The 27,767-nt window shown below is 22.4% G+C and overlaps 3 protein-coding genes across 10 annotated transcripts in view; 2 read left to right on the plus strand and 1 right to left on the minus strand.

Annotated features, from left to right (window-relative positions):
• The first annotated feature begins 411 nt into the window (after positions 1 to 411).
• On the plus strand, positions 412 to 4,527 carry LOC122857954 (DCN1-like protein 3). 3 transcript variants are annotated; one of them, XM_044160524.1, is made up of 6 exons: positions 412 to 660; positions 950 to 1,227; positions 2,478 to 2,581; positions 2,672 to 2,815; positions 2,897 to 3,234; positions 3,316 to 4,214. In XM_044160524.1, the coding sequence occupies exons 4-6, from the start codon at positions 2,734 to 2,736 to the stop codon at positions 3,910 to 3,912; spliced, it is 1,017 nt and encodes a 338-aa protein (XP_044016459.1). In that variant the 5' UTR covers positions 412 to 660; positions 950 to 1,227; positions 2,478 to 2,581; positions 2,672 to 2,733; the 3' UTR covers positions 3,913 to 4,214. The 3 variants fall into 3 exon arrangements, with proteins under 3 accessions (XP_044016459.1, XP_044016460.1, XP_044016461.1); XM_044160525.1 differs by lacking the exons at positions 412 to 660; positions 950 to 1,227 and adding an exon at positions 2,042 to 2,307 and having other exon boundaries at positions 2,443 to 2,581; positions 3,316 to 4,527; XM_044160526.1 differs by lacking the exons at positions 412 to 660; positions 950 to 1,227 and adding an exon at positions 2,281 to 2,307.
• Positions 4,528 to 7,584: 3,057 nt separating this feature from the next.
• Positions 7,585 to 10,291, plus strand: LOC122857955 (feline leukemia virus subgroup C receptor-related protein 2-like). Its single transcript, XM_044160527.1, has 7 exons — positions 7,585 to 8,196; positions 8,270 to 8,501; positions 8,699 to 8,936; positions 9,156 to 9,367; positions 9,439 to 9,542; positions 9,688 to 9,798; positions 9,925 to 10,291. The coding sequence occupies exons 1-7, from the start codon at positions 7,982 to 7,984 to the stop codon at positions 10,199 to 10,201; spliced, it is 1,389 nt and encodes a 462-aa protein (XP_044016462.1). The 5' UTR covers positions 7,585 to 7,981; the 3' UTR covers positions 10,202 to 10,291.
• Positions 10,292 to 16,892: 6,601 nt separating this feature from the next.
• The window catches only part of LOC122857956 (hemicentin-1), a 62,819-nt gene continuing 51,944 nt past the window's right edge, over positions 16,893 to 27,767 (minus strand). For 3 of the 6 annotated variants that reach the window (XM_044160528.1, XM_044160530.1, XM_044160529.1), the window contains 5 exons: positions 26,442 to 26,941; positions 25,273 to 25,440; positions 24,571 to 24,692; positions 20,140 to 20,872; positions 16,893 to 17,005 (listed from right to left, as the gene is read on the minus strand). In XM_044160528.1, the coding sequence (XP_044016463.1) occupies positions 20,144 to 20,872; positions 24,571 to 24,692; positions 25,273 to 25,440; positions 26,442 to 26,941 (1,519 nt within the window). In that variant the 3' untranslated portion in view covers positions 16,893 to 17,005; positions 20,140 to 20,143. Of the gene's footprint in view, positions 17,006 to 20,139; positions 20,875 to 21,215; positions 22,376 to 24,570; positions 24,693 to 25,272; positions 25,441 to 26,441; positions 26,942 to 27,767 lie in introns of those variants that run through there. The other 3 variants (XM_044160532.1, XR_006374269.1, XM_044160531.1) reach the window with 3 other exon arrangements.

Here is a 27,767-nt window from a genome sequence, read left to right on the forward strand (position 1 = left end):
GCTTATGTTTTAAATTAAGGTTAAACATTGGGTCGTAAATATATAAAGTTCAATCCTTCTTACCTTCATTATATTCATATGTATCCATGACTTAGAAATACAAAATTTCTAATAACTAAGTTAAATCATGAACAAAATTGTAATTATTAATAATTAATATATAATTATTAATATTAATAATTGTTAAAAACACACTACTTTGTTAAAGTGACGCTTTATTTTTAGACGCTTTATCTGTCGGTAATAAGTCCTACAGCTGGTAAAGTCAGCCGATATTTTCGTGACGATATTTGGAAAATGATATCGAATATCCGATATTTGACGCCTACCGATATCGAATAAAAATATCGTCGATATCGGGTAAAAATATCGGGTCCTCCGATATATCGTCTGATATCGCACATCCCTAGGTGGTGGAAGGTGGTCGAGGGCAGTTGAGGGTAGAAGAGAAAAAAAAAAAAAAATTAAAAGAGCCGGTCGATTCGACAGGTGTTTTCCTGATTGTGTTGCGCACGTGAGAAAATCAAGATTTGTTTTTTTTTTTTATATTAATTTAATATAATAAATAACAATATTAAACATTGACAATTGTCATTAGTATTTGATTAAATAAACATTGAAATAAAAAAATAAACAATGACTCATTATAGTGGAACAAATGTAAGTATTATTTTCTACTATCAAATTATCATTATCTATTTTATGTTTTCTTTATAACCTCAAAAATAAAAGAAAAAAAAAAATGCAAAGCAACGCCACTATTGTTTTCTCTTATCTTCAAAACTTCGACTCCATATTATCAGCTAAAATGATTTTTTCTATTATCAATAAATAAACATTTAATATTTATTTATACAAATAGAGAATATATATTTTTTTTTATACTGTTTATTGTTGTTTTTAATATTTAAAAATATTTATCAATTTCAATTTTTTATTATTGTTTTAGATGCATATGAGTCCGGCGTCATCAACACCAAGTCCATCAATGGCTTATGATGGAGTCTATGATCCAAATTTAAAACATAAACGAGCTATTGAATTTTTACGTCAAGTTAAATATACATTTCATCATCAACCTCATGTTTATCCTCTTTTAATAACAGTACTCAAAGACTTTAAATCACAGGCAATTAATCGTTCTGAAGTTATTAGACAAGTACGTATTCTATTCAAGGATCATCAAATATTACTTGAAGGATTTGACACATTTTTACCACCAGGCTGGTCAGTATTTGATCAAGTTGGTTAATTAGAAATATAAAAACATTTTAACAATGAGTATTAAGACTAATTAACAATTAAAATGACTGTCAGTTAAATTGTATATATTTTTTTTCCACATCATTGAGAGTTGTTTATTTGTTAACTCCATTATTTTTTTTTCTATTTTTTTATTTTAAATAATCAACTGTCAATTTTGGAGCAATGATAATCAAAATAATAAAATTTGTTTATTAATAAGTTACCAAAAAAACATTAATTTGTTGCAATTTGTTAAATAATGTAACTTGTTCAATGAGAACTTGTAAATTGTTACCTCAACTGTATAGCTGTAAACTGTAAAAAAAATAAATAAATTCAAGGACGTGATAATTAATAAAAAATGTTTTATTATTTTTTTAATTTTTTATACAAATGTTATGGAGATATAATTTTATGTTAATGAATATTTATTTATTTTTTATTCTAGTTAAATTAATTTAATGATTATTCTAAAAATTTTTTGATCTAGCAAGTTGAATTTCAACTGGATAATTTTAATTGTTTTTTAATCCAAATGACACGAAATTTAGCTGAAAATTTTAACAATATAAATTTGTAAATTAATTTATTAAACTAAATGTTTAATTATTTATTTATAACAATATTTAAATTTATTTTTAATTATGTTGTTTTAAAATTATTTTAAAAGTAACAAAAAATAATTTTTCATAAATAAAATAATTTTCAATAAATAAATAAATAAATAACACAAAAATTATAATTTTTAATTATCATTATTATTCAATTAATCATTTGAATTTAGTTCACAAGTTTACAGAGTGGCGCTGGCAAATAAATAAAAAAAAAAAAAAGATGAAAGACATGTTTGTGTCATTTTACAATGAGTAATCTTAAAATATACAATATAAAATTATAACTAAACGAACAAAGCTAAATAATAAATTAACAAATAATATTTGTTAATATTAAAAAATGCAGTATAAATTTTTCAACAAAAAAATGGCCGTTATATTGTGTTTTTTATAACTTGTAAAAAAAAATAAAAATAATAAAAGAAAATAAAACTTTTTGACGTTTATGGTAAATATCATATATTATTTAAAATAATAAATATTAATTTAATATTTTTTTTTTAAAATGTCCTTCAATAAATTAACAAATAATATATAAAAATAATGATAATAAATTTTTAATTAACTATGTATTTAATTGTAGAAATAAATATAAGAAAAATATATATTTTTTTTGAGGCTAAACACTTGACATTGATGCAGATTAAAAACACAAAATATTGGAGTGCCTTAATTGGGCCTACTCCTAATATATTGGAGAAAATATCAACAATAAAAATAAGGTAATAATAATAAATTTAATAATATCCTTGTTAATTTTATACATAAATAATTGATTAAATTAAACATTGCTAATATTTAATATTTTATAGCTTTTGACATAAAAACTGCCGATGCAAAATAATTTTTTAAATAAATTAAAAGTAAATTATCAATGGGAAATTGTTGGCCGTGTTTTAAAGTGCCAAATCCTCAAACTACGACACAACAAACAACTGTGTCTGAAGTTAAGGAAGGTAAGAAAAATTATATATTATAAAACTTTTATATGAAAAATATATAAATGATAATTATTTATAAAAAATATATAATTTTAGACACAATGGAATTACGTAGATTATTTCCATCAAACACATGTTCAAAAGGTGCAATGACATCAATAGACTCACATATTAATGGTAGTAAAAAATTATCATCAACAACAACAACAACAGCAACAAATAAAACATCAACATTTGTTAATATTGTTGGATCAGATAATTGTGGTTCAGTACCAGCTGTACAAAATAATATTCGTGTACCAAAAGCATTTTATGCTAGATTGCCACCACTTGGTAAATCAAATACACCAAATAGTTTTAATACAATTGATAATAGTAAGCAACAAAAAGATGCATTAGATTTAAAATTAAATGCATTATTTGATCAATACAAGGTAATTAGAAGAAAAAATATTTTTATTATTAAAATTGAATAATTAAATAATTAAATTTTTATTTATTTATTTGAAATAAAGGATCCAGTTGAAGATACAATACTTGCTGATGGTATTGAAAGACTATGTGATGATTTACAATTATCACCAGATGATTTTAAGGTACTTGTACTTGCATGGAAACTTGATGCTGAACAAATGTGTCAATTTACACGTGCTGAATTTATAAATGGACTTAAATCATTAAATGTTGATAGTATATCTAGTATACAATTACGATTACCAAATGTTGTTAATGAATTAAGTCAAAATAATGAAATGTTTAAAGATTTGTATAGATTTACATTTCGTTTTGGTCTTGATATTACAACTGGACAACGTATATTACCAACTGACATGGCTATTGTATTATGGAAGTTAGTATTTACAATACGTGAACCACCATTATTAAAAAAATGGTTATTATTTCTTGATAATCATCGTATACGTGGTATACCACGTGATACATGGAATATGTTTTTAAATTTTGCTGAAATAATTGGCAATGATCTTGGTACTTATGATGACACTGAAGCATGGCCAAGTCTTTTTGATGATTTTGTTGAGTATGAAAATGATCAAATGAATCAAAATGTCATTAAAGATGACATTAAAGATAATACAAATGATAGGGATTAATTAATTTAAGGCTTATTAGTTTCTTTTTTCTTTTTTTTTTTTTTTCTTTGTTTAATTATTGTTTTTTTTTTAATTCATCATTCGCGTGCTTCCTCTTTTACACGGTGCCCGTTAATTTTGACAAATTAACAAATAGAAATTTAAAAAAATGCAATCAATTTTATATATATTAAAAATAGAATTTATTTTAATTTTAAGTATCAAAGATACTTAATTATATGATTAGAAAAAATATTTATAAAAATTTTAACAATGTGGCCCGATGACTTGTGATAATGTACGCGTTTTTTGTTTTTTAATTTATTTTATCAAATGACAGCAATTTAATTATCAATCATTATCATAAATATTTTCTTTTTTTTTTTTTTTTAAATGAGTTAAATCAGAAGTTTTTCATTTTTTTTTTTTGTTTTATTTTGTAAATATCAATTTTAAATTGATTTTATAAAATTGTAATTATAATTTTTGTTTTTTAAATGTCAATAATGACAGTTAGCTAATTGTTTTTAAAATATCTATGTAAAAATGTGAGTGAGTATGTGCTTATCAAATATGACCAATTTTTTAGTGAAAAAAAAAAAAAATTTAATCATAAAATAAAGTAAATTTAATCTTCAAAATATGACCAATTTTAAAAAAAGTTTAATCATAAAATAAAGTAAATTTAATCTTCACGAAGAAAAATAAAATATGAACAATTATGTGATAAATCAATAGATAAAATTGATACAAAATAAAGGAAAAAACTAAAAATATTTGTCACATTTTACAATTGATAATATTATTAAATTTAACATTTATACAATTATATTTAATGCAATTTTTTGTTTTTAATTTATAAACCAAACATTGGAGGCCTTGTAATGTCACACAATAATTTTTATCAATTAATATACAAAGAATTAAATATTAATGCAATTTGGCAAACAATCAATGTATTTTTTGTTTTTTATATTTTTAAAATGTGCCAATTTTTTGCAATCACTGTGTGCAAATCTCTGTAGAGCGATATTATATATTTATTAAGTCATTTCAAATTTATCAATGATGGTTACGGAAAGTGTCTATTCTCGAATTTTGTACATCACATTTGTTAAATAAACAAAGAAAAAAAAAAAATAATCTTTCTGATAATCAAGAAAAAATTTATTTTATTTTTTTAAAACAACATATAATTTTTTCAATATAAAAAAGAAAAAAAAAATCCTTTTTTTTCGCAGTTTGTTGATAGAAAACGAATTAACAATTTTTTAAATATTTCTATTAATTTTGTTACAGTTTTAAAATTTCAAATTTCTTAAAACCAAAATCATTATTTTAATTTCTGTAAAAAATTAATTAGCATTTTTAAAATGTATTATATAAATTGATCAAAATATTAGTTAAAACATTTTCGAAATTTCGAAATCGTTTAAGCTAATATTTCGAAATTTAAAAAATACTAAAATAAATCAATAAATTTTTTTTTTCTATATTAATTCTTTTTATATTGTAGATAGATAATAAAATAATATTCTTTTTTTTCATTTATAGTGTAAAATGAATACTGCAAATTTCCCAAGTGTTCAAATAAAACATATGAAATTCTTTGGGTTTGAGTTTTCGATTACTAGCACGTGTAAGTTTTCACACTTGGTAATACAACATTAGAGTTATATAGTTACATAAAAAGAGATATATAGTGTTAGTGAATAAGGAAATAGAGAAAAGCTAGTTTGAGTATGCAATAAGACGATGAACATATCCCACAGTAACTTTGGTTTGTATGTATAAGTGTATTGTAACAATGTGAATTTTAAGTTGGATTAATTCAAGCAACGCAGCATTCAAAATCCCGGATGTAATCCGGATGGTCTTTCTCATCGTTTGTCGTCCTTGTATTTGGCTAACTTCGAAAGTCTCACGTGAGTACTCGTAATTCTTTTTACTTTTATTTTAACATATATATAGAGAGAGTTATTTATTTAAACGACTTTACTATATTCAAACCCATTTAATCATTTATTTTTCATCATTCAAATTCAAATAAAATCAACAGATTAACCAAAATTTTAAAATTCATTGAAATTTCTTTTTTTTTTTATTTTTATTTAATTGAATAAATAATATTTACGTTTTATAAATATTTATTAATACAATTTTTAATTAATATAAATTAATAATTTTATCATTATACAAATAAAATTAAAAAACATCAATTTTATTTATTCAGTTAAAAAAAAAAAAAAATACTAAAATTACAAAATATTATTCAAAATAATTTTGTTTAAAAATATAAATTTTTTTTATCTTGTTTTTTTGTTCTAATTACCTATCAATTTACTGAATTTCTAAAGTCCAAAAATAAAAAAACATCATGTAGATATTATTATTTTTTGTTGTTAAAATATTTCCAATTAAATTACATCAATTTGACATGTTGGTTTCATGTTTCTAGTTATTATCTATGTAATACATCAGTTTGAACATCAGTAAAAATATTCAAAAACTACATTGATTAAAATGATAATGTAAATTTTCATAAAAATTTATAACAAGAATTTTTTTAATTTTTGAGAATTACTATAACGTGTGTTAATTTGAGTACCTGTCTACAGCCATTTATTTTATAATATATATTTTATCTTGTTTATATACATATAATATACAAATATTCAACATACACATTTGGTTTTGAATTTATCAAAACTATTTTAACATGATGCTTTTCAAGTTAAATACGTGTGCTTTACCTCACTCATACACTTGATAATTCACCTCTTCTTCTATCAATTCAAAGCACATGCACGCACCTTGTATTCATCAATAGTGAATGTCGAATGGCAATTACCATTCCTATCCATTTTCTCTATCTACATATATATCTGGTTCTCTTCATCACCATGACTATTCACTATCATCAACACCATCCCTTTTACCTCTATTCTATAAAGCACTATTTGGCTCAAGAGAGAGCAGACAAATCGATCAAAACAAATGTGTAAATATCCTATTAAATTTTTCAATTATTTATTTATATTTATTCATTTTTATTCTTCTATTTTATCCCAATTTATTTTTTTTTAATTTTAATTATGTATATAGTATTTTTTTTCTATTTTAAATTTACATTCATCTTATTTTCTTTTTAATCCTTGCTGTTTTTTTTTTTTTTTTTGGATCATTTGTTAAAATAACTGGATGCTTTCCAATATAATTTAATAAACTTGAGTGCTTTATCAAAATGAGGCGTAACATTAGAAAAAAACATATATAAAAATAAAATAATGATACGTATATATGAAAATTGTGGTTTTTATTATTTTATATATATGTAAAAGAAAATATTTGTTTTTTTTTTTCTTTTTATTTTTTTATTAATATCTTTATTATTGCATATTATTATTATTATAATTAACAATGTTATTTTTTAAATAAATAATGAATTTAATTAAATTGACAGTGTAGATTTAAATTTGATAAGAAATAAATGGGAAATTCAAGTGATAAGCAAAATCATTTTATAAATTTATATGTAAGATTGAGAATTTTTTGATAAGTACATTGTATTGATATTAGAGTTACTATAAACTTTTTTAAAAACCTTGAATTGATAAGATAAAATTGTTATTAAGTATGTGATATATTTTTCATTTGTTTTTATTTCATAATTTTATCTAGACATTTTAATTTATTAGTGTTTTTAATATTTGATGAGTTTGTGGTTTTATGTGATAGGAAATGTATTATAAATTAAAAATATATTTTATATTCATTCTTTTGATAATTAACATTTTTCGTAGTTTATCATTCATCAAAAGACAAGTGATTTTTAAAGTTCATTTTAATTTTTTTACATAAAATTTTAAACACCCTTTGAATTTTTCATCTCATTTTTTCTCTCGTGTTTGTTTGAAGCTTTTTTTCTTTGACCAAAGTTTTATGAATGAATATTATATCAAACGATTAATACAAAAGTGGTGGGGATAAATAACTTGTTGAGTATAATTTGTAACAATTGAATTTAATAAAAAAAATTAGTTTTAAACAAGTTGATAAGTTTAGTTGTGTTATTTTAAAAAGTTTAACAATGAATGAAAAAAAAGATAATGATGTTACATTGCCATTGACAACACAACTAAATAATCCACAAATTTTAAATAGTAAAGTTCATAAAAATATAAATGAATATGAATTTAAAAAATATAAAAAAAGATGGGTAATGTTGAGTTTGTTTTGTTTCTACTGTGCATTGAGTACTTATCAATGGGTCGAGTATTCAATTATTGCAAACATTGTAACAAGGTAAATATTATATTTGTTAATTTGATATTTATTTATCAATTATTTATTCATGTTTTTTAATATTACCATACAGATATTATAGCGTGTCAGCACTTGCTATTGATTGTACATCAATGACATATATGTTTTACTATATATTTTTAATAATACCAGGATCATATTTTTCTGAACGCATTGGATTGAGATGGACAAATATATTAGGCAGTTTTTTAGTTTGTTTTGGTTCATGGATTAAAATATTTTCTCTCAATCCTGATGGATTTGTCATCACATTTATTGGACAGTCATTTCTGGCAGTCAGTCAAGTGAGTAACATCATAATATTATCAAAAAAAATATTTACAAAAAAAAAAAAATAAAAAGCGAAAATAATTTATTCAGCTCTGTCACACATGAATATTGTGTTGAGCTTTCATGACAATAAAAATAAAAGATAAAAAAAATACAACAAGTGGAAAAAAACCTCATTGAATGTGTGAAAATTTATTTATTTTTTTTTTAGATTGTAATATTGACAGTACCAGGACGACTTGCTGCACATTGGTTTCCATCAACTCAACTGTCAACAGCAACGTCATTTGGTATATTTGGAAATCAACTTGGTGTTGCATTTGGTTTTTATTTTACACCAATTATTGTTAAAAATCATGAATCAATTGATGAGATTGGTCATGATTTATCAACGCTATTTTGGTCAATGGCAATATTAACGACACTTGGTTTTATTGCTGTATTAATATGTAAGTTTATCATAATAATAATATTAATAATTTTATTTGAATTTTGTTTTTTTCTTTTAAATTTTTATCTCATGAAAAGCTAATTATCATTGTTTCTTCTTCCTCAAAAGATAAGTCAAAGTAAAAAAAATATAAAAAAATGTTTAAATATTTACACAAAATTGCCTTGGGATAATAAATTTTTGATATATATTTTATATTTTTTTTGTTAAAAACAAGTTTTTCAGAGTGAACCAAGGTTACCACCAAGTCAAACACGTGCATTACAAAAAGCTAAACACATTGAAAATAATGATTCAATTATTAAACCATTAAAACGTTTATTTAAAAATAAAAGTTTTATGATACTATGTAATTCATACGGTCTTGGTATTGGTGTTTTAAATGCTGTTGGTACATTACTTAATCAAATTGTCTTATCACATTTCAAAGTACGTGTTACAATAAAAAATTCTAAATATAATTTATCAAGTAATTTTATTTATTTAAAATTTTTATCTAGAATGCGGAAGAGGATGCTGGAAGAATGGGACTTGGATTAATATTAGCAGGAATGATTGGTTCTGTTACATTTGGTTTTATTCTTGATAAAACACAAAAATTCAAGTAATTAAAAATATAAAATTAAATATAGTTAATTATTTTTGTGCTTATATTTACATTTAAATATTTTTGCACATGATTAATATTTAAGAAAATAAATAAAAAAAAAACCTCAAGATTCATTAAAATAAAATTTTGTATATTTTAGAGAAACCACTGTAACTGTTTACTCACTGACATTACTGGGTCAAATATTCTTTGCAGTTGCTTTGTGGGTAGAGAGCAAGTGGATGGTATACCTTGCAGCAATTTTTCTTGGGTAAACTAACATGATATATAAATGAATTCTTATATTATATATATACATAAAGTATATTTAAATATTAAAATAATGTTAATCAATGAAATGCATGTGTATATATGAATAATTTAAATTTTTAATTAGATTTTTTTTATCTGGATATCTTGCCTTGGGTTATGAAATGTGTGCAGAGTATACTTATCCAGAAGCTGAATCAATATCAACTGGTATACTAAATATTGCTAATAATATTTATGGTATAATTCTTGTTATTATATCAGGTGAATTAATGGAAATTTATGGTGATATTGCTGTTCATATTTGTTTATGTACTTCATTATTTTTTGGTTTAATTATGACAATATTAACAAAAGATGAACAACGACGTCAAGATGCTAAAAATTCTGTACAAAATAATTGAGAAATTAATTAATTAATTAATTAATATTATAAAAATGAAATTTGTCAAATGGAAATAAAGATTAATGAAAGAAAGTCATTAATAAAATTAGTTGACGATAATTTATTATTTTATGTTAGGTATATTTCTGATAATAGAAGTGAATATATATAAGGGATGCTGAAATAGAGAAAGCTGCTCTTCTCTTTGGTCACCATAAGTCATATTATACGTGCAGATGACAGTCTCATTCATTTTCCACACTGTGTGCCACATGTGTGAGTATGGCTGATTTCTACATATGTGTTTAAATTTTTTTTTTTTTTTTCTATCAAATTTCTTTTTATATATCAATGATAAATTTATTTGCTTATATTTTTGTGACACTGTAATTTTCTTTATTTTTTGTATTTGATTTATCAAAATTATTTATAAATAAATAACGGAACAATGTGTCATTTTGATGACACAATTTTATTTCGATTATAAAATTCTCGTATAATATTGCAATTTAAAAAAATATATATATATAAAAAGGTCAAACATTTTAGAGTCTGACGTCTTTCTAAAATACACGTGACTCTTCATAAATTTTATTAATGTAAAAATTAAATTTTCATATTCATCAAAATTATAAGAAAAAAAAATCAATTTTTTATTTTATATAAAAATAGCTCAAGATGATGAAGAAGAAGATTTAACACATTTTGAGAGTGAAATTTTAATATTATAAATTTTATAAATTTTATTAATCAAGATGATATTTTAAGACATTGTTGGCAAGTGACAAATATTGTTTGTTAATTGTTTGTAATATTTTGACTAAATGAGGGATAAATTCACCGAGGGATAAAAGGGTTATTTGAAAGGGTTAAAAATAAGGGCTGGGTGTATAATGCCGTGGGGAATGAGAAGAATAAAATGATGGAACTAAGAGCGGGATGAAATTATGTGCTCGCGTGCGACAAGCAATTTCATGCCGGATATGTCAACGGTGAACGGTATTACCGGTAGAAGAAAATTCAAGCGTAACGAGACTCCATATATACATATAAAATATTTTACATATGGAAAATTTATATATTGATATGTGTGTATCAGTATTTTGTGCATGCTGAAAAACATTAACTTTTTTTTTAATTGAATGGCAGTGAGGAAATGAATATCGAGCTTAATATAAATTCAAAAATCATTGATAGTATATATATTTTCATATATTGATAAAGAAAAATTTTCTAAATGATTATTAAATTGTTTTTATGGCTATATATAAAAGGGAGAGACTTTTGTTTAAATAAAGCTTTATATTTTAATTAAGACAAAGTGGTTTTGACATACCAATTGTCTAAAATTAATTAAAAAAAAAAATAATTTAAATAATAATTATGATATGAATGTTATATAAATAATGATAATTTAATTAAAACAAAATATTGTATTTGCGTGTTTAGAGTTAATTGAAAATTAATCGTATAGGAATTGGTTATACGGATAGAAATCGACATTGAGATAACTAATCTCCGGTTGGGATCGTGAATGCCTCACAGCAATAAACCATATATATTGTGAATTTTGCGTATCATTATTATCACTATAATCATCGTAACAGTAGGACATAATTTATCGTTACTGGTACACATCTCTCTCTTGACAAGAACAAATCTACATTGTTTACGGAAATTATGTATATTCAATTTCTATATATATATATGACCTACACAAATGCATTTTCACTTTGTTGTATTTATCGAATTATCTAAAAGCTCCATTTTCAAATACAGATTTCCATTATCTTATTATATTACAATACAGTATGGATAAAAAAAAAAAAATAATATATCTCATTAAATTATTTTTAAGGATTATATATTATAAATAATTTTACTTAATAACGTTATGAAATTTTTTAAATTTTTATGTTGATAAATTCGTTTTTTTTTTATAAAAATAAATAAGTTCAACCCTGAAAATCGTAAAACAAAAAAGAATCTATTTCTAAAGACTTTTCAAGCTGAATATTCATCGACACGTTCAACCCCTATAAATATTAATGAATTAAGAAAATTCTTCAATTTTTTTTTCTTCGAGTTATTATTTTTTTCCTCTTTTTTATATTTTTTTTTTATTTTTAATCTTATCATTAATATTTAAAATTTTTTTTCTCGTTAACTAGATTCTTCAAGCTTCGGTATAAATTTAATAATAATTAGGTTAACATAATGTAATAAAAAATCAAGCATTTTTGCATATTTTTATCTTGTTATTAGTTAAAAAAAAATATATATATTATTAAAATAAAAATAACAGGTTTTTTTAAAACTAAATTATCCGTTTTTAATTTTATTATTGATCGTTTAAAGGATAATGATAGTAAAAGAAAAAAAAATTGATATGTAATAATAAAATAGCTGGGGAAAAAAAGTATTGATGAAAAATAGAGTATTGAAAAAAAAATAGTGAAGTAAAAAAAAAAAGGGTCAGTATCTATATACCTCGTTGACGGAAAATGTAATTACGTAAATGCAGGCATTGGCTTGTGCAGTTTGTCTCGTCGTACGTCGAGTACTTCTACTTGTCGTGAAAAATCTTTTTCTCTTTTTTTCCTTTATTTTTTTTTTTCAATTTATCTTCTATTTCACAATACACACATATATATAAACAAATTGTTTATTTTCATTTTTTTTTTCGACAAATAAATTATCCAATAAAATATGTGAAAATAAATCAAGTAATTGAAAATTTATATTTATTTTAAAAACTTTTTAAATAATTGATATAAAATAATAATAATAAAATGTCTAGACATTTTAAAGTCTAGATAAATGTACAATTTTCTATTGTCAAGTGTATTATTTGTTTTTAGAGATTTGTCAGGCTTAAAATTGATTTTTCATTCTTATTTGACATTTTAAAAAATAAAATAAAAATCATGCAATAAAATAAAATAATATATTATGTACTTGTACTTACTGTTGCGTTCTGTAATAATAATAAATTTCATAAAGATATAATAAAATAAAATGGAGCAATATTCTTGTTTTCATCATTTGAAGTAGAAATTTTATAAAAAATTTTATACGAAATGGAAAAAAATATAAAATAGCTGCAAGAATAATTAATTCACTTGTCATTTTATTTAAATTAAATTTTTTATTTTCTAGTTTTATCTCTGGTATTTTATTTTTTTAAATAAAAATTTGATGCAATTATCAAATTGACTAAAAATTAACTCAACAATTTAAGAAAAAAAAAGGCAAAAATTTCAAGTAAATGATTAAATTCTAAATTTATAATTACCTAGATAATAATTTCAATTTAAATATGACATAATCATCTTGATAATTAGTTATTTGACTAATTAGTTTCTAGTTGTCTATGTGTGTAGAATTTATAGACATGTGGTTAACTTCAAAGGTGATTTCCTAACTGTCCAGCTTAGGCTAAAATTAACCCTTATCTTGATGATGTAATGACAGACTTGATCGCAAGCTCGATTGTAAATTATCTCTAATTGAATTAACTCTTGTTTCATATATACATTTCATTTATTAACTTTGTTTTTTTTTTTTCATTTTTATTTTCACAAATTAACTTAACATTATTCTAATTTATTTACAACATTATTTTATTAGTTATTTATAATTAATACACACTTCATTCATCTTTTAATTTTGTTAAAATAATTTTAAAATTAAAATTTCTACAAACAGCTGTTGCTCAATTGACAAACAATTTATAACAATTTTTTTTTGTTTTTTTTTTAATTTAAAATTTTTAATTTTTCTCTCGCAAATGGAACTTTGTTCCCAATATAAAGTTTTTTTTTTTTTTATTATTAATAGTTAAATATATCATACAATGTTTAGCTTGTTATTTTAAAACTATTATTATTTTTCCGTTGTTGTTATTGTACCAGTTTTTTAAATTGATATACAACGGAATTTTTTACCACAAAAAATCACAATTTTTTTTTGTTCTGGTTTTATTTTTTTAACCAAATTTATTTTATTTATTTTTTTCATTCGGTTATCGTGTATATAGTGTATGATTTTTTCCATTTACTCTTTTTTTTTTATTTGTAAATTATTCTTTGAATTTTCTACCAATAAAAATACGGGACGAATCGTGCTATTTTTATTATTTATTATCTGATAGCTGTGCGGTAAAAGAAAATGATGGAAATGAAAGTATCAAATGAAAATAAATATAAAAAAAAAGTAATCATGAGAGTAATAAATAATGATAATGATGGATAAGTGAAAAAATAAAATATTTATAAAACTATTCAAACGTAAGTAAAAGAAACGTAAAAAAAAAAAATATTAATTGATTAAAAAAAAAGAAATCATCCATTAGTTAATTTTGCTTTTATTTATTCATTAATTTGTATAAAAAAAAAAAAAAAAGAACTAGATGTTTGGTGTTAATGTTCGTGAAATCATTGATACATACTTTCCATCGTTTTGTTAATAAAATTTTACACGTATCTACAATTATAGTCCACTGATTTTGTACAAAATAATTATCGGTTTATCTGTAAATTTAACTAAAGCAAGATTTTAAAAGCGAAAAAAAAAACATAACATATCGAGCTAAAAATATCTTTACAAATTGTTCAATAAAAATTAAACAGGTCATATTTATTTTGGATTGGTTTTTTTTAATTAATTAATTTATTATCCATCAAATTCTTTGGTAAAATCAATTATTAGTTTTTTTTATTTTTTTATGCTTCACATTGCTTGATATATATGTACATATACAATTTTTTTTCTATTGCTTTTATAACAATAACAACAATATAATATTAACTAACATTAAAACTAAATAAATAAAAACATATTTAAAAATAATAACGTATTATCAGTGTGCGAAGTTGTTTTTTAAATATTTTGCTTTATAAATATATTATCATAATTTAAATAATAGAAAAAAAAAAAGTTCAATTAAAATATTTTAAAATAAAAACAGTATGATAATTAATTTTGTAATTTTAAATACCAAAATTGAGATGTTTAAATTTTTTTTCTCTTTAAATTGAATAATGAAAATTATATTTTCGATTGAATTGACGAGGAAGATGGCTAATAAATTGTCATGAAAATTGATGATATATATTAACAATTTAATATACAGAGAGATACATGCGTTGCTTCTTTAGATAATGCACTGGCTTATGCACATGCACATGTTACTATGGGAAATTTAACCTCGTCGATCACGCGATAAGACACGATGCAGTAAAAAGCACTCGGTATAACTTTACCAAAGTTACATTATATATTATATAAAATAAAGCTTTTTATAATGTTTTTTTTTTTTAAAACAAATAAATAATCAACAATTATTAATTGAATTATAAGAAAAGAAATCTTTTTTTTTTTTTTTGTTTCTCTGATTACACGTGGCTAGCTGTATCAATTACTTAATTCAATTTTATCTAAGATATTATTTATATGTTCGTTATAGATGAACTGTTATTTACCCTGCATACGAGTATACATATGTACAATTTTTATTTATTTTTTTTTCATTAATTTTTATATTTATAATATTTATAATTGCAATTTATTATTTATTTATTTTTTTTAGGCAGGTATTCGATACTTATTTTTATATCAAATATATTGATCGTTATATGACGATTTTTATTTTTTTTTTTTTTTGGTGGACAAACCAAAATGGCTTTTTTTTTTTTTTAATTATTGTAAATAAACAAAGGTTTTATTTATTTAGGTGTTTTTTTGTTTGATGTCAGTGTTGCTTTATTTTTTTTGTTTGTTTTTTATTTTTATTTTTTATCTCATATTTCCTGGACGGTTGAGATTAATTTGGCATTATTATACTTTTTTTTTTTTTATTAAAATCAATTTGCATTCGATTGTGTGCTATGTTTATTATTTTAAAATAATTATGTATCGTTTGTTAACAATTTTTATTTGTCTGTTTTAAATTTGTTTATTTATTTTGAATTAGAGGGTCATGTGCGCAATGAGACATGCAAATAATAATTAATTTTCAAAATTAAATGTAAATAACAAAAATAATTTAAATAACAAATTAATTTTCGATTAATTTTCAAAAAATGGTGTTGTTGTTGAGTTTTAATTTGGGAACTACAATAGCTAATAAAATAAAATTAATTAATTTTTCTTCATCAAATTTAATTTATAATATGTCTTGATGATTTTAAAAATTTTAAAATTCATTTACTAATTTTTTAAACTAATTTTAAAAATCTATTTTGAATTAATGTTTATCAAATTTGTTCCCTCAACAGACACAACGCGTAAAAAATTATATTTATTTTATTTTCTTCAATTTATTTATTAAACTTTTTATTTTTTTTTATTCAAGAATTTATTACGAGTAGAAATTTAATATAAGACAATGTTTTTTTACATTTTTTTTTTCTCTTTTTTAAAATTTATTTTTCGTGTTTATTATTTTTAAAAAAGAAAAAAAAAATAAATAAAATAACTTTTTTGATAAATTTCTTTAGTCAGAAAAATATTAAAATAACAAACTTTTTTTGTTTTACCTTTTATTATTTTAAGGATATTAAAAGTTTTTTAACATATTCATCATTTTGGCCACTTTGGTATCAAATATTTTATAACTTAAATATATTTAACTTTGAATTCATAGCAACTCTTCGTTGTCGTCTTGTACACCGTACATTTGTGGTCGTCTTTCAATTTGTTGCTGTTGTGGTTGTTTACGTGTTTGAAGTAATGCAATGCTAGCTGCTTTGTAGTTTATTGGCCCATACGATCTGTAGTCAACATCTGCGTAATCCAAATCCGTAAATTCCGGTTTAAATGGCTAAATGGAAAATAAATTTTATAAATTAAATAATTAACAGAAAAAAAGCCCAATTATATAATGAAATTAATAAATTAACCTGTAAATAATATTATTTAAATTTACATGTATTTTTTTTCCTTCAATTTAAGCTGATAATAATTTATTTTTATTTTTTAAATTCCAGTTTAAATGGCCAAAATAAAAATAAATAAATAAATCAGATAATTAAATAAGCCATTAACTAAAACTTTTATATTTTCATATAAATTTTAAAATAATAAATTAGACAAATTAGTCTGTCAATATCATTATATTTTACTTTAATTTTTTTAATTTAATTAAAGTTGATAATAATTTTAATAATTCAAGTTTAAATAGTTCAAGTAAAATTAAATAAATTACATAAACAATTAATGAAATTTTTTTTTTTATTTTAATATAAATTTAATGATAATAATTTGAAACAAATTAAGGCCATATTATTATTAAATTTATAAGTAAATATGTATATATATTTATCTCCTCAATTTTTTAATTTAATTGAGGTTTGTTCCCTGAGATTTTCATTACTTTGAAAAATCCTTTGAAGATCAACTTAGGTCGCTTTTTTTTTTTTTCATTTCTATTACCCAAGAATTCAACAAAACGATTGAAAAATAATAGGGTGGTTAATAGAGGAAGGGAAGAGTTTGAGAGGGTCGATAGAAAACTGCCAACGACAAAAGAAGAGTTAAATAAAAAAGAAATTTTTTTTTTTTTTTAAAAATAACATCTTGAAATATCGGACGTGCAACAAAGTGAGGCCAAAAGCAATTCATCTCGTTTCAAGGTTGTTTATACTTCATGCCAGAGGGTTTTTCTTCACCTCAATAGAAAATACAATGACATAAATGTCATATATATTAAATTTAAAAAAAAAAAAAACAAAATTATTATTTATGACACGTGATGTAATACCATCAAAAAATAACTTTTAAAAATAAATAAATAAAAAGCTCTTATATACTGTCAATACTAATTTATATTTTTTTTTTCAAAAATAAATTTAATCAGTCGAGTTAAATATACAAAAATAATAAATTTAGTATTTAAATAAAAGGAAATAAAAAACAAACGAAAAAAGCTCTAACCAGTTTAAAGTGAAGCGTTGTAAAAAAGCTTAAAAAAAAAAACAAAAAAATTCATGTATATATAAAATAAAAATCACACGAAGCGTTGAAGTTGTTATGACTATTTCATGTTGCAATTTGCGAGAAATGTTTTTTTTAATCCCTGTAATCATTTTAACAAACTCATTTTTTTTACATTAAACTAAGTTACATAAATGAGTGACTATATATACATAGTGTATAAATTTGTTTGTATTTAAAAAATTTTTTTTTATTTAATTATTGTTTTTTTGTTTATATATTTTAATGTTTGTATATTTGACTTGAAAAAATTAAGTACCTGCAGCGTCCGGCGTGTACAATACTCGAAAGTTTTATTAGGGAAAAATGTTGAAAGGGTGTTGTTGTTGTTGTTGTTGTTGTTGAGAAAGTAACCTCTAGTAAATATACGTGTCACTCTTAGACTACCATAATTCTGAACTAAACATGTCCAATTGAAATAGAAAAATTTTATCTTATATTTATTTTCTAACTTTTGTTTTGTTTATTTTTTTATGTATTCAATAATTCTGATATGATAATTAATTGTAAATTTTCAATGGTGTTCAAAGTTTTTGACCGGATTCTGGAAAATTTCGAAAATCGTAAATCAAAGTTTTCGAATTATATAAGCCGGAATATTCAGTCAAACTTTTCAACAAAAATGATAAACGCGATTTTGTAGTTTTGATTCAAGTTAAAAAATAAAAAATAATGGTTTTGTTGTTGAATAATAATTTTATTCCATTTTTTTTTTACTATTTATAAATTTGTTATTCAAGGAAATTTTGTTTATTAATAATATGCTAATTAAATTAATTTTTCTAGCTAAAGTTAAAATTATATTTGCACTATAAAGTATATATAATTTTATCGTATTATATAATTTTTTAAATTTTATATTTTAATCTTTTTATATTCTTCAATTTATAAAAGTACATTTTTTTTTTTTTTTTTTCTTACGATGATATTGGAAAAACCATAAATTTAAACATCAAAAATCCATTTGTAATAAAAATAATAATAATAATAATATACATGAAAAAATGAAACTTGAAAAAGAAAAAGAAATATTTTTTTTTTTTGTATTTGAGGATTAGAAAATTCTACTCGATTGGTGTGTAAAATAAAATTGCATTGTGCTGAAAAGAACACAAAAAAAAATAGATATATATTATAGAAATAAAAAAATATCTGCTACTTGTTTGCAATGTTTCTCGTTAAGTTTCAAGCTTTTCATCGTCGAAAAAGCTTCATTTAAGCAAAAAACATATATAAAAAATTGATATATATATAAATAACGCCATAAAAAAAAACAGATACTATAGATGAAACACAAAGTTGTGTGTGAAAAATACTTTTTTCATATCCAAGATGCATATACAAAGATATTTGTGTGTATACTTTAAGATCTTAAAATATTGCATTGATGTGAAAAAGACAAGAAAAAAAAATCTAAAATAAATGTAAGTGCAAATTCGTGTGTGATAGTAAATGGATTTGTATATAAGAAATTTTTCCATTTTTTTTTTTCGTATGTGTGTGCACTCAAGTCCATTTGTTGGAAAGTAAAATTTTTGGCATGGTTATAGAAAAAAAAATAAAAAACATAATATATATAAATAATAATAATAAAAGGTAGAAAAAATATGAAGATTGAAGAAAATCACATACATGAAAATGTTGCAGATGAAAATGAAAGATTTTGAAATGGTTGAATGGCCATCAAACTGACAGACGTAAATTTATTTATTATTATTATTTATATATATTTGTTATTTATATTTTTATAGAATTTAAGGAAAAGCAATCATCCAATTTGATCTTGTCTAGCATCGTTTTATAAAAGTAAAAATGAAAAAAAAAAAAATAATAATACTTAAATATGTAAAGATAAATGTCAAAAAAATATATTGACATTTAAAATGATGACTTGTCGATTGATTGATTGATTGAAGCGAAATAAAAAAAATAAAAAAAATGAATATATTTATATTATCTTACCATATCAGACATCAATTTCCTGACCAACATCACGAAAATCAATATCAGCACATTCTCCAACAATTGTTGATGTTCCATGATTATTAGTATCACGATAATTATCACTAATAATATTTAATTTTTGTTTATTAATTAATATATCATTATTATCAATATTAAATTGTGTTAATTGATTATTATCAATGTTACCATCATCCTCATAATAATGTGGATATGATATTTTATAACTTTCTGGTATACCAAGTTCTTGGATTTTACCAAAACTTGTTTCACGCGATGATGATGATCTTCTGTGTTTTGTTTTTCTATCATGTTTACGATATTTTTTATGTCTTTCATTGCGTCTATCATTTTGTCCATTTATTGAACGATTTATATTTTTTTGATGTTCATATGTTAAATCAAAATCAATTCTATTAGTATGTAACATTGATAATGATAATGTATCATTAATATGACCATTTGATAAATCATTATTATTACTATTTATAATTGTTGTATTATTTATACTATTTGATGAACGATATGATTTATTATGGCATATATTACTATTTTTATTAATAATTGATGTTTGTAAATGATTAACTAATGATGAATGATATAAATTTCTAGTTAATGGCAGTGTTAATTGACTTGTACTACTGCTTGGTAATTCATAACCATATTTTTTATAATCATTTTTTTGTTTTAAACTTTGTTGATAATGATCTTTGTAGTCGTAAACATTATTTGGCTGTAACAATCATCCAAGCAACACAAAAAAAAAACCAATTAATTTTGTTAGTTATTTTATTAATATTAATACTATTTATTATGATAAAAAAAACAAACAACACACTGGTTATGTTAATTAAAAAGTTAAAAGAAAAAAATTGAATAAATGAATATTTAAAAACAAAAAAAATTAAAAAGAAAATAATAATAGTAATTAGTTTATCGTTAAAATATTTTATATCAAAGAGAATTGTTAATTTATTTTAATATCAAAGAGAGAGAGACAGTTTTTAAAAGTATAAATATTTTAAAGCATTAAATGTATTTTGTGTAATTGTGTTTATTGCTTGTTAAAAACTTACTTGATATTTGATGAATGGCCATGCACATTAATTGAACCAAGATATACTTTATGTATTTTGAATAATTTGTTTGTTAGCTTATAATTAAAAGCAAAATAATAATTTTTAAAGCACAATTATAAATAAATATATATAAATTATAATAATTTATGTTTTGTATCAGTTAATTTTCATCTTGTCCAAACAATCCAATGAATTGTGTCTCTACCATATATTCCAACTATCAAACAACTTTTAAACACATGTAAATTTATTTACAACAACAGCATACCAACTTGTAGACACTTTTAGTTATGATATTACATCTCTCTTTTTATCTTTAAAAATTTAATTTATATTATTTCCTCTTTCTCATTGTCAAGTCTGTCACACAAAGTTGTTTAATTTTGTGTCGACATTATACACTACATATTTATTATTATTTCAAATTTTTTTTTGGTGAACCACATTGCAAAATAAATATTATAATAGTTAAATTAATTATCAATAATATAATTTAATTATAAAATAATAATGATAATTTATTAATATCAATGAGATGCAAGTTTATTTTGTCTTGATTTAGTTGGATAAATTGGTGGTGGTATATTTTGATAGGTATGCTTTGTTGGATCTGTTTTGATTGTTCTTGGTGCTGGTATTGGTGGTATCAAATTATCATTATCATTATTTATAATTTCATTAGTTGTTGGTATTGGTGTTGGTGATGGTGTTGTTATTTTCTTTTCATTATCCAATGATTCATCAGCATCACAAGATATTTCTTGCATATCAGTATTAATTGTACTTGTACTTATGTTTGTATTATTATGTTGACATTGTTTACTAATTGGTATTGCATATAATTGATAATTTTTATGTTTTTTATCATGCTTACGACAAATACGTAATGAATAAAATTTTGTTTGTTTATGATGATATTGTTGTTGTTTTCTACGTCTTGGTTTAAGTGTATTGTATTTTAATTCTGGTGAATTATTTCTTGGCATATTGTGATAACTATAATGTGGTCCAAGATGACTTCTTGTTGATTCATAACCAGAACTAGCATCACATAAACTAGTTGCTCTACTCAATGGTCTTGATGAACATGGTGATACTGTGGTTGAATTCAATGTACCATGCAATGACATTATACGAGGCAACTTGGGTGAAATCAACTAAAACACAACAATGCAACAAAAAAAAAAAAAAAACCACAATAAAAAAAAGGAAAATAATAATGTATTTGGATTAATTAAAGCACAAGATACAAAAGCTAATAAAAAAATAAATTACAAACTTAAAAATAAAATATTATTTTTTACTTTTTAGATGCAGGTAATTTTGTTACATTTACCACTATGTGGTTTACTATTATTATTTAACTTTTTTAATGAAAAAATAAAATAAAAAAATTATTTTTTAAAATAGTAAGTACACATATAGCAAAATTAAAAAAACTGTTGATTTTTTTTTTTTTTTTTTCTTTTAATTTTTCAAGCCTTACCTTGGTAAATGACATTAAGGTTGAATGTAATTTTAAATTTTTTATTTTTTTGCTCTATTTACTTCATTTGCCACAAGCACGATTTAAACTTGTTCGTTTTATTTTCTCATAAGCAACTGCAATCGTGTGATGTGTTTATATATTAATATGTGAATTTATCAAATATTCATGCAATTTTACATGAAAATATTGAGCATTAATTTAAGGAGTGAAATGTTAGTAAAACTCGATTTGGGTTGTCATGTATTTTGAATTTAATATCCGTGACAGAATTGATTTGATAAGTTTTTTTTTTTATTTTTTAAAGTCAGAAAAATGAGAGGATGTTATGATAAATTTTGTGTCGGTTGAAAAGTACTTGAGGGAATAGTATGAGTTTTGTAATACACTGTAATATGTGAAATTTTGAGTGTATAAAAAAAAAATCTTATAGCAATTGAATGAGTTTTACTGGTTGGGAAAAAGCATTGACGCGAAAGAGCCACATGAATTGTATACTGGACCCTTTTGACAATTGTGGCTCGCCCTTTCTGAATATGACATTCAATATCCAACCAAAATATACACCAGAATCAACCCTTCAAACTTTTTAATTCAATTTTTATTTTTATCCCCTTGTTATGTATAATATGATTTTTTTATTTTTATTTTTATCTTTTTATTATATTCAAGGTAATAATTTTTATTTTTAATTTTTAAAAAATTTTTATTTTTTTCTATTCATTCATTCATCATGTATGCATGATGTATAATAGCACTTCATATTTGCTGAGAGCATACCTAGGCTGCTTTTTATTATAAATTTCATATTTTCAGTTTAATATAATTTTTTATATATTTTTCTCATTTCTTTTAATACTTGAATTATACTGAGTAAATATTTTTAAAATAAATTCATTACACTGGTATAATAATAATAATTTTTAATACATATTATTATTATTATAATTTATTTGTTCTGTGGGTTGATGAGATTTTTTTATTGAACAAATAAATTAAATATTATTTGGCGCATATTTATTTAATTATTCTTTTTAATAAAATGAGATTTTTTTTTAGATGATGACTGAGGGAGATTAAGTATTCATTTATTATATTTTAAATTTAAATTTAATGAGATGTTATATAATTTATATTCAAGTAAGAAATATAAAATATATATATGTTGTTTAATTTATTGAGGGTAAAAAAAATGAAAAAATACAAATTGAAATGAGTGATTTGTGAAATATAGGTTGATTAGGAAGTGACGATGTCAATCCCTTGTAATTTACGGGATACAATTTCTGGTTGCTTGTAATTTTGTCATTTCACACAAACGTGATATAATTTTGACGTTGACATGAATTTACCAAGTGCAGAATGTGTATGTGTATATATATCGCGGGGGTTGAAAATTTACAGTACTCTTAATCGTCTGAGTACGTACCCAATGCGGACATATTCCGAACTCATTTGTCACACATCGATGAATCCACTTTAAAACCATCTCTCTCTTTCTCATTTTTTCATTTTTTCATTTTATCGTTATAACCCTGAATACCCAACGATACTTAACCCACGAATTTTAACGATACAATGTGCATGGATGGCCCTCAAAGTATTTAAAATAAAAAAATAAAAATTGAATAAAAGAATTAAAAAAATACTCTCAAAAATGCACCGTTGATTTTACAAAAGCCTATCTCATTAATATTTCAACACTATTTGAATATTAAAATGAAAAAAAATATATATAATTTATTCGACTCGTTATTCATAAAATTAAATAAAAAATAATAATTAAAATTAAATAAATAAAAATTATAATAAATAGAATTTCGTTGTTTTTTCATTGAATAAAATAATTAATATTTTTAAGCTCACCTTATTTGGAGGATTTTGAATACCATGAAATGGAAGATTTTCATAGAATGTTTTTGTATCCGAATCAGGTAAACCCTCAGAGACACTATCAACATGGTTATTATTAGTCCCTTGACCAGGATCTGCAACACAAAATGTAAAAAAAAAAAAAGAAAAAAAAATCCAAATTAAAAATAATATTCACACCTATAAAATTATTATTATCATTTTTTATTTTTTTTTTCATGTATCAAAACTCATCTCGTTTTGTTGATGATATACAATGTTTGTATCGCTCCTTCATCGTGATATGTTTGTGCGTATAGAGCGCAAATGAAAACATACATGAGTAATGAAAAAAAAAAAAATTGCAAAAAAAGCTTGGATATAAAAAGAAAAAATAAAGCTCGAAAAAAAAAAAAAAAGGAAAATTCATGCCTGGTACTCACGAGTTAGAACAGCATTTTTTATTGTGATTATAAAATTTTTTTTTTTTTTTTTAAATTCAGATAAATATCGCCTGACGACAACGATAAACAACACTAGTCATAATAATTGAAAACATGCATACTATTTTTTTTTTTTAAATATTATTTTTATTATAAATAATATAATAATTTAAATTTGTATTTAATTTTTTTTATTTATAAAACAAATATATATTATTTATAAATTTTATGATATTATAAATATCGTTGTGTTGAAGCTTATATTGTAACCTACCTGCTCCGGGCTTTTTGCGCTTACGGGATGCATTTGTGTTGACGTTGGCGTTAACGTTACCACAGCCGTCGTCACTGGTTTTGTTGAAACGACTTTCTATGGAAAGTGATGGGGTGTCGTTGTGCAACAACATCCGTTGTCGAGGTACAATTCTCTTGTAAGTCACAGCTGAAGCCAACACACATACATACAATAACATATATACACTAATAATAAAAATAATAATAAATACATACAAGCACAACATCTTAGTTATCTCAACTGTACATTTTTTTTTTTTTTTTTTTTTTCTAAGGGTGGGTTGATACAAGATATATGAGGAGTAAATGTACGAGACAAAATGCCATACCCATGAAAATATTGGTGATGTATGTGTGTTGATATATTTCAGGGATGGTTTATAGAATTTTGCCAGAGGCCAGACACTGAGGGACACACACAGATGAAAAGAAAAAATCCTCACTTGTAAATATAAACCCTAAAGATATATATATTTTTTTTTTATTTTTATTTTTTATCCATCTTTAGCAATTTTTTATTTTTAGCTTTTGGTTTTTCATATATATTTTTATATATATTTTTTTTTTATGATAACGGTTAAATGAATGTACTGAAAGAAAATAAACCAATGAGTTTTATTTTTATGAATTTAAAATTGTATGATATTTTTTTTTTCTTTAATTTTTTCAAATATTTATTTTAGTATTTTTTTTTGTATTATATAACTTTGATGTAAAAATGATTAATAAAAAAAAATATATATATTTATTTATTTAGTGGTGGTGGTTTGAAATAATACGGTCAGTTTTTTAAAAGCTTGGTCAATATTTATTCATAAAAGTATTATTTTATACTAAAAGAGAAGATTTAAATAAAAAAAAAAAAACAAATCTATTTTATTTATGTCAGTGAATCTTTTGAGATCTTCTTTTGGGTCTTATATTTAAATTTATCGCTCAACCTTTTGCTCATGGCAATTTTTATTTTTATATTTTGATGCATGTGTTTTTTCCTTGACATAAATATATATTTTCTTTTCTCTGTGTGTGTCACTCTCGGGGTTATTTTTTTTGAATAAATCTTTGAGCCATCATGTTTTTTACAAAGTAAAAAATATCAAAAAATAAATAAATAGAGAATAAAAGTAAAAATAAAATAAATAAGTTTACCTGTTTTGTCTCTTGAGATACCAGGAAATGAAACTGGTTCTCTCAATTGTAAACTAAACATTGCTCTTATTCTATTAGCCCTAGCAATCATACCCTCATCATGAATTATTGGTAATGTTGGTATTTGTTGCTGTTCTTGTTGTTGTTGTTGTTGTTGATGGTGATGGTGGTCTTTCAAGACACGTGCTATTGCTGAAGATTTACCACGTCTAAATGGCCTTACTGGCCTTCTAACAATAGTACTATTATCCACATTCTCCAAACGATATTGATTGCCAACAATTGTATCAGTTGGACAGCCAGACAAATTTGTATGTATTTGATTATTCTGTCTAACATTTACTGGACTTAATCCGGCACTTAAACTGTGCGTTTTATTGACGTGAACTAAAACACCAGGCTTTAATGGCCAACGCGGTGCTGGACTTGGATGTAATGATGGTGAACAATGCTCATGGGATCTTGTTGATTCAGTTGGACTTGGTGGACCACCATCCGGACTAATAATTGCATTATCATTTTAATATATATTTTCAATAAAAAATCTTTTATTTTTCATTTTTTTTTTTTTTTTTCATCACCGAGCTTCAGGAAAAATTAATTAGACAACTTTTTTTTTTAATAATAAATTGACAATTGTTCATTAGATTTATAAAAAAAATTTTTAATTTTAAACTTTTAATTTTATTCTTATTCACATGAAACGCATTATACAAAAAAAAATTGTTTAAAATATTATTTTCTATTTAGAATTTCATCACGGGAATTGAATTTTCATGTCATTGTTGTTTTAAATGAAAAAAAAAAAAAAAAAAATGAAAAAACTTTCTAGGCTAATAACTAATTACCCTGGATGAACAACAAATGAAACGATAATTATTTTAATAATTATTATTACAAAAATAGACAAAGCGAATATACTTAAAAATTAATACTCTTGTGTCATTACAAAAAAAAGTTTTTTAAAAAAAGTTGTCATGATTAATTTACCTAATTAAAAAGTTCAAATCTTTCATGTAATCAACATGTATATTTTTTGTTCATTATTTTAATTATAATATTTTTTATTTTATTTTTTAATTTTGCATCAACGAGCTTTAAAAAGACACCACTATCACCACCACCACCACCACCAGTTTTATTTATCATTTTTTTTGTTAAAATAAATTTTCCATTACCCAGAAAAATATTGTGACTATTGTGCTGAATATGATACATATTAATTCTCAAAATAAAATATGAGTTTGATGAAAAAAAGTAAAATTATAATTGAGTGAATGAATAGAAGTGGAAAGAAAAAAAAAATTTATAAAATTTTGTGAATGA

This window comes from Aphidius gifuensis, linkage group LG5 (assembly GCF_014905175.1).
Source record: "Aphidius gifuensis isolate YNYX2018 linkage group LG5, ASM1490517v1, whole genome shotgun sequence".
NCBI classification, from domain to species: Eukaryota; Metazoa; Arthropoda; class Insecta; order Hymenoptera; family Braconidae; genus Aphidius; species Aphidius gifuensis.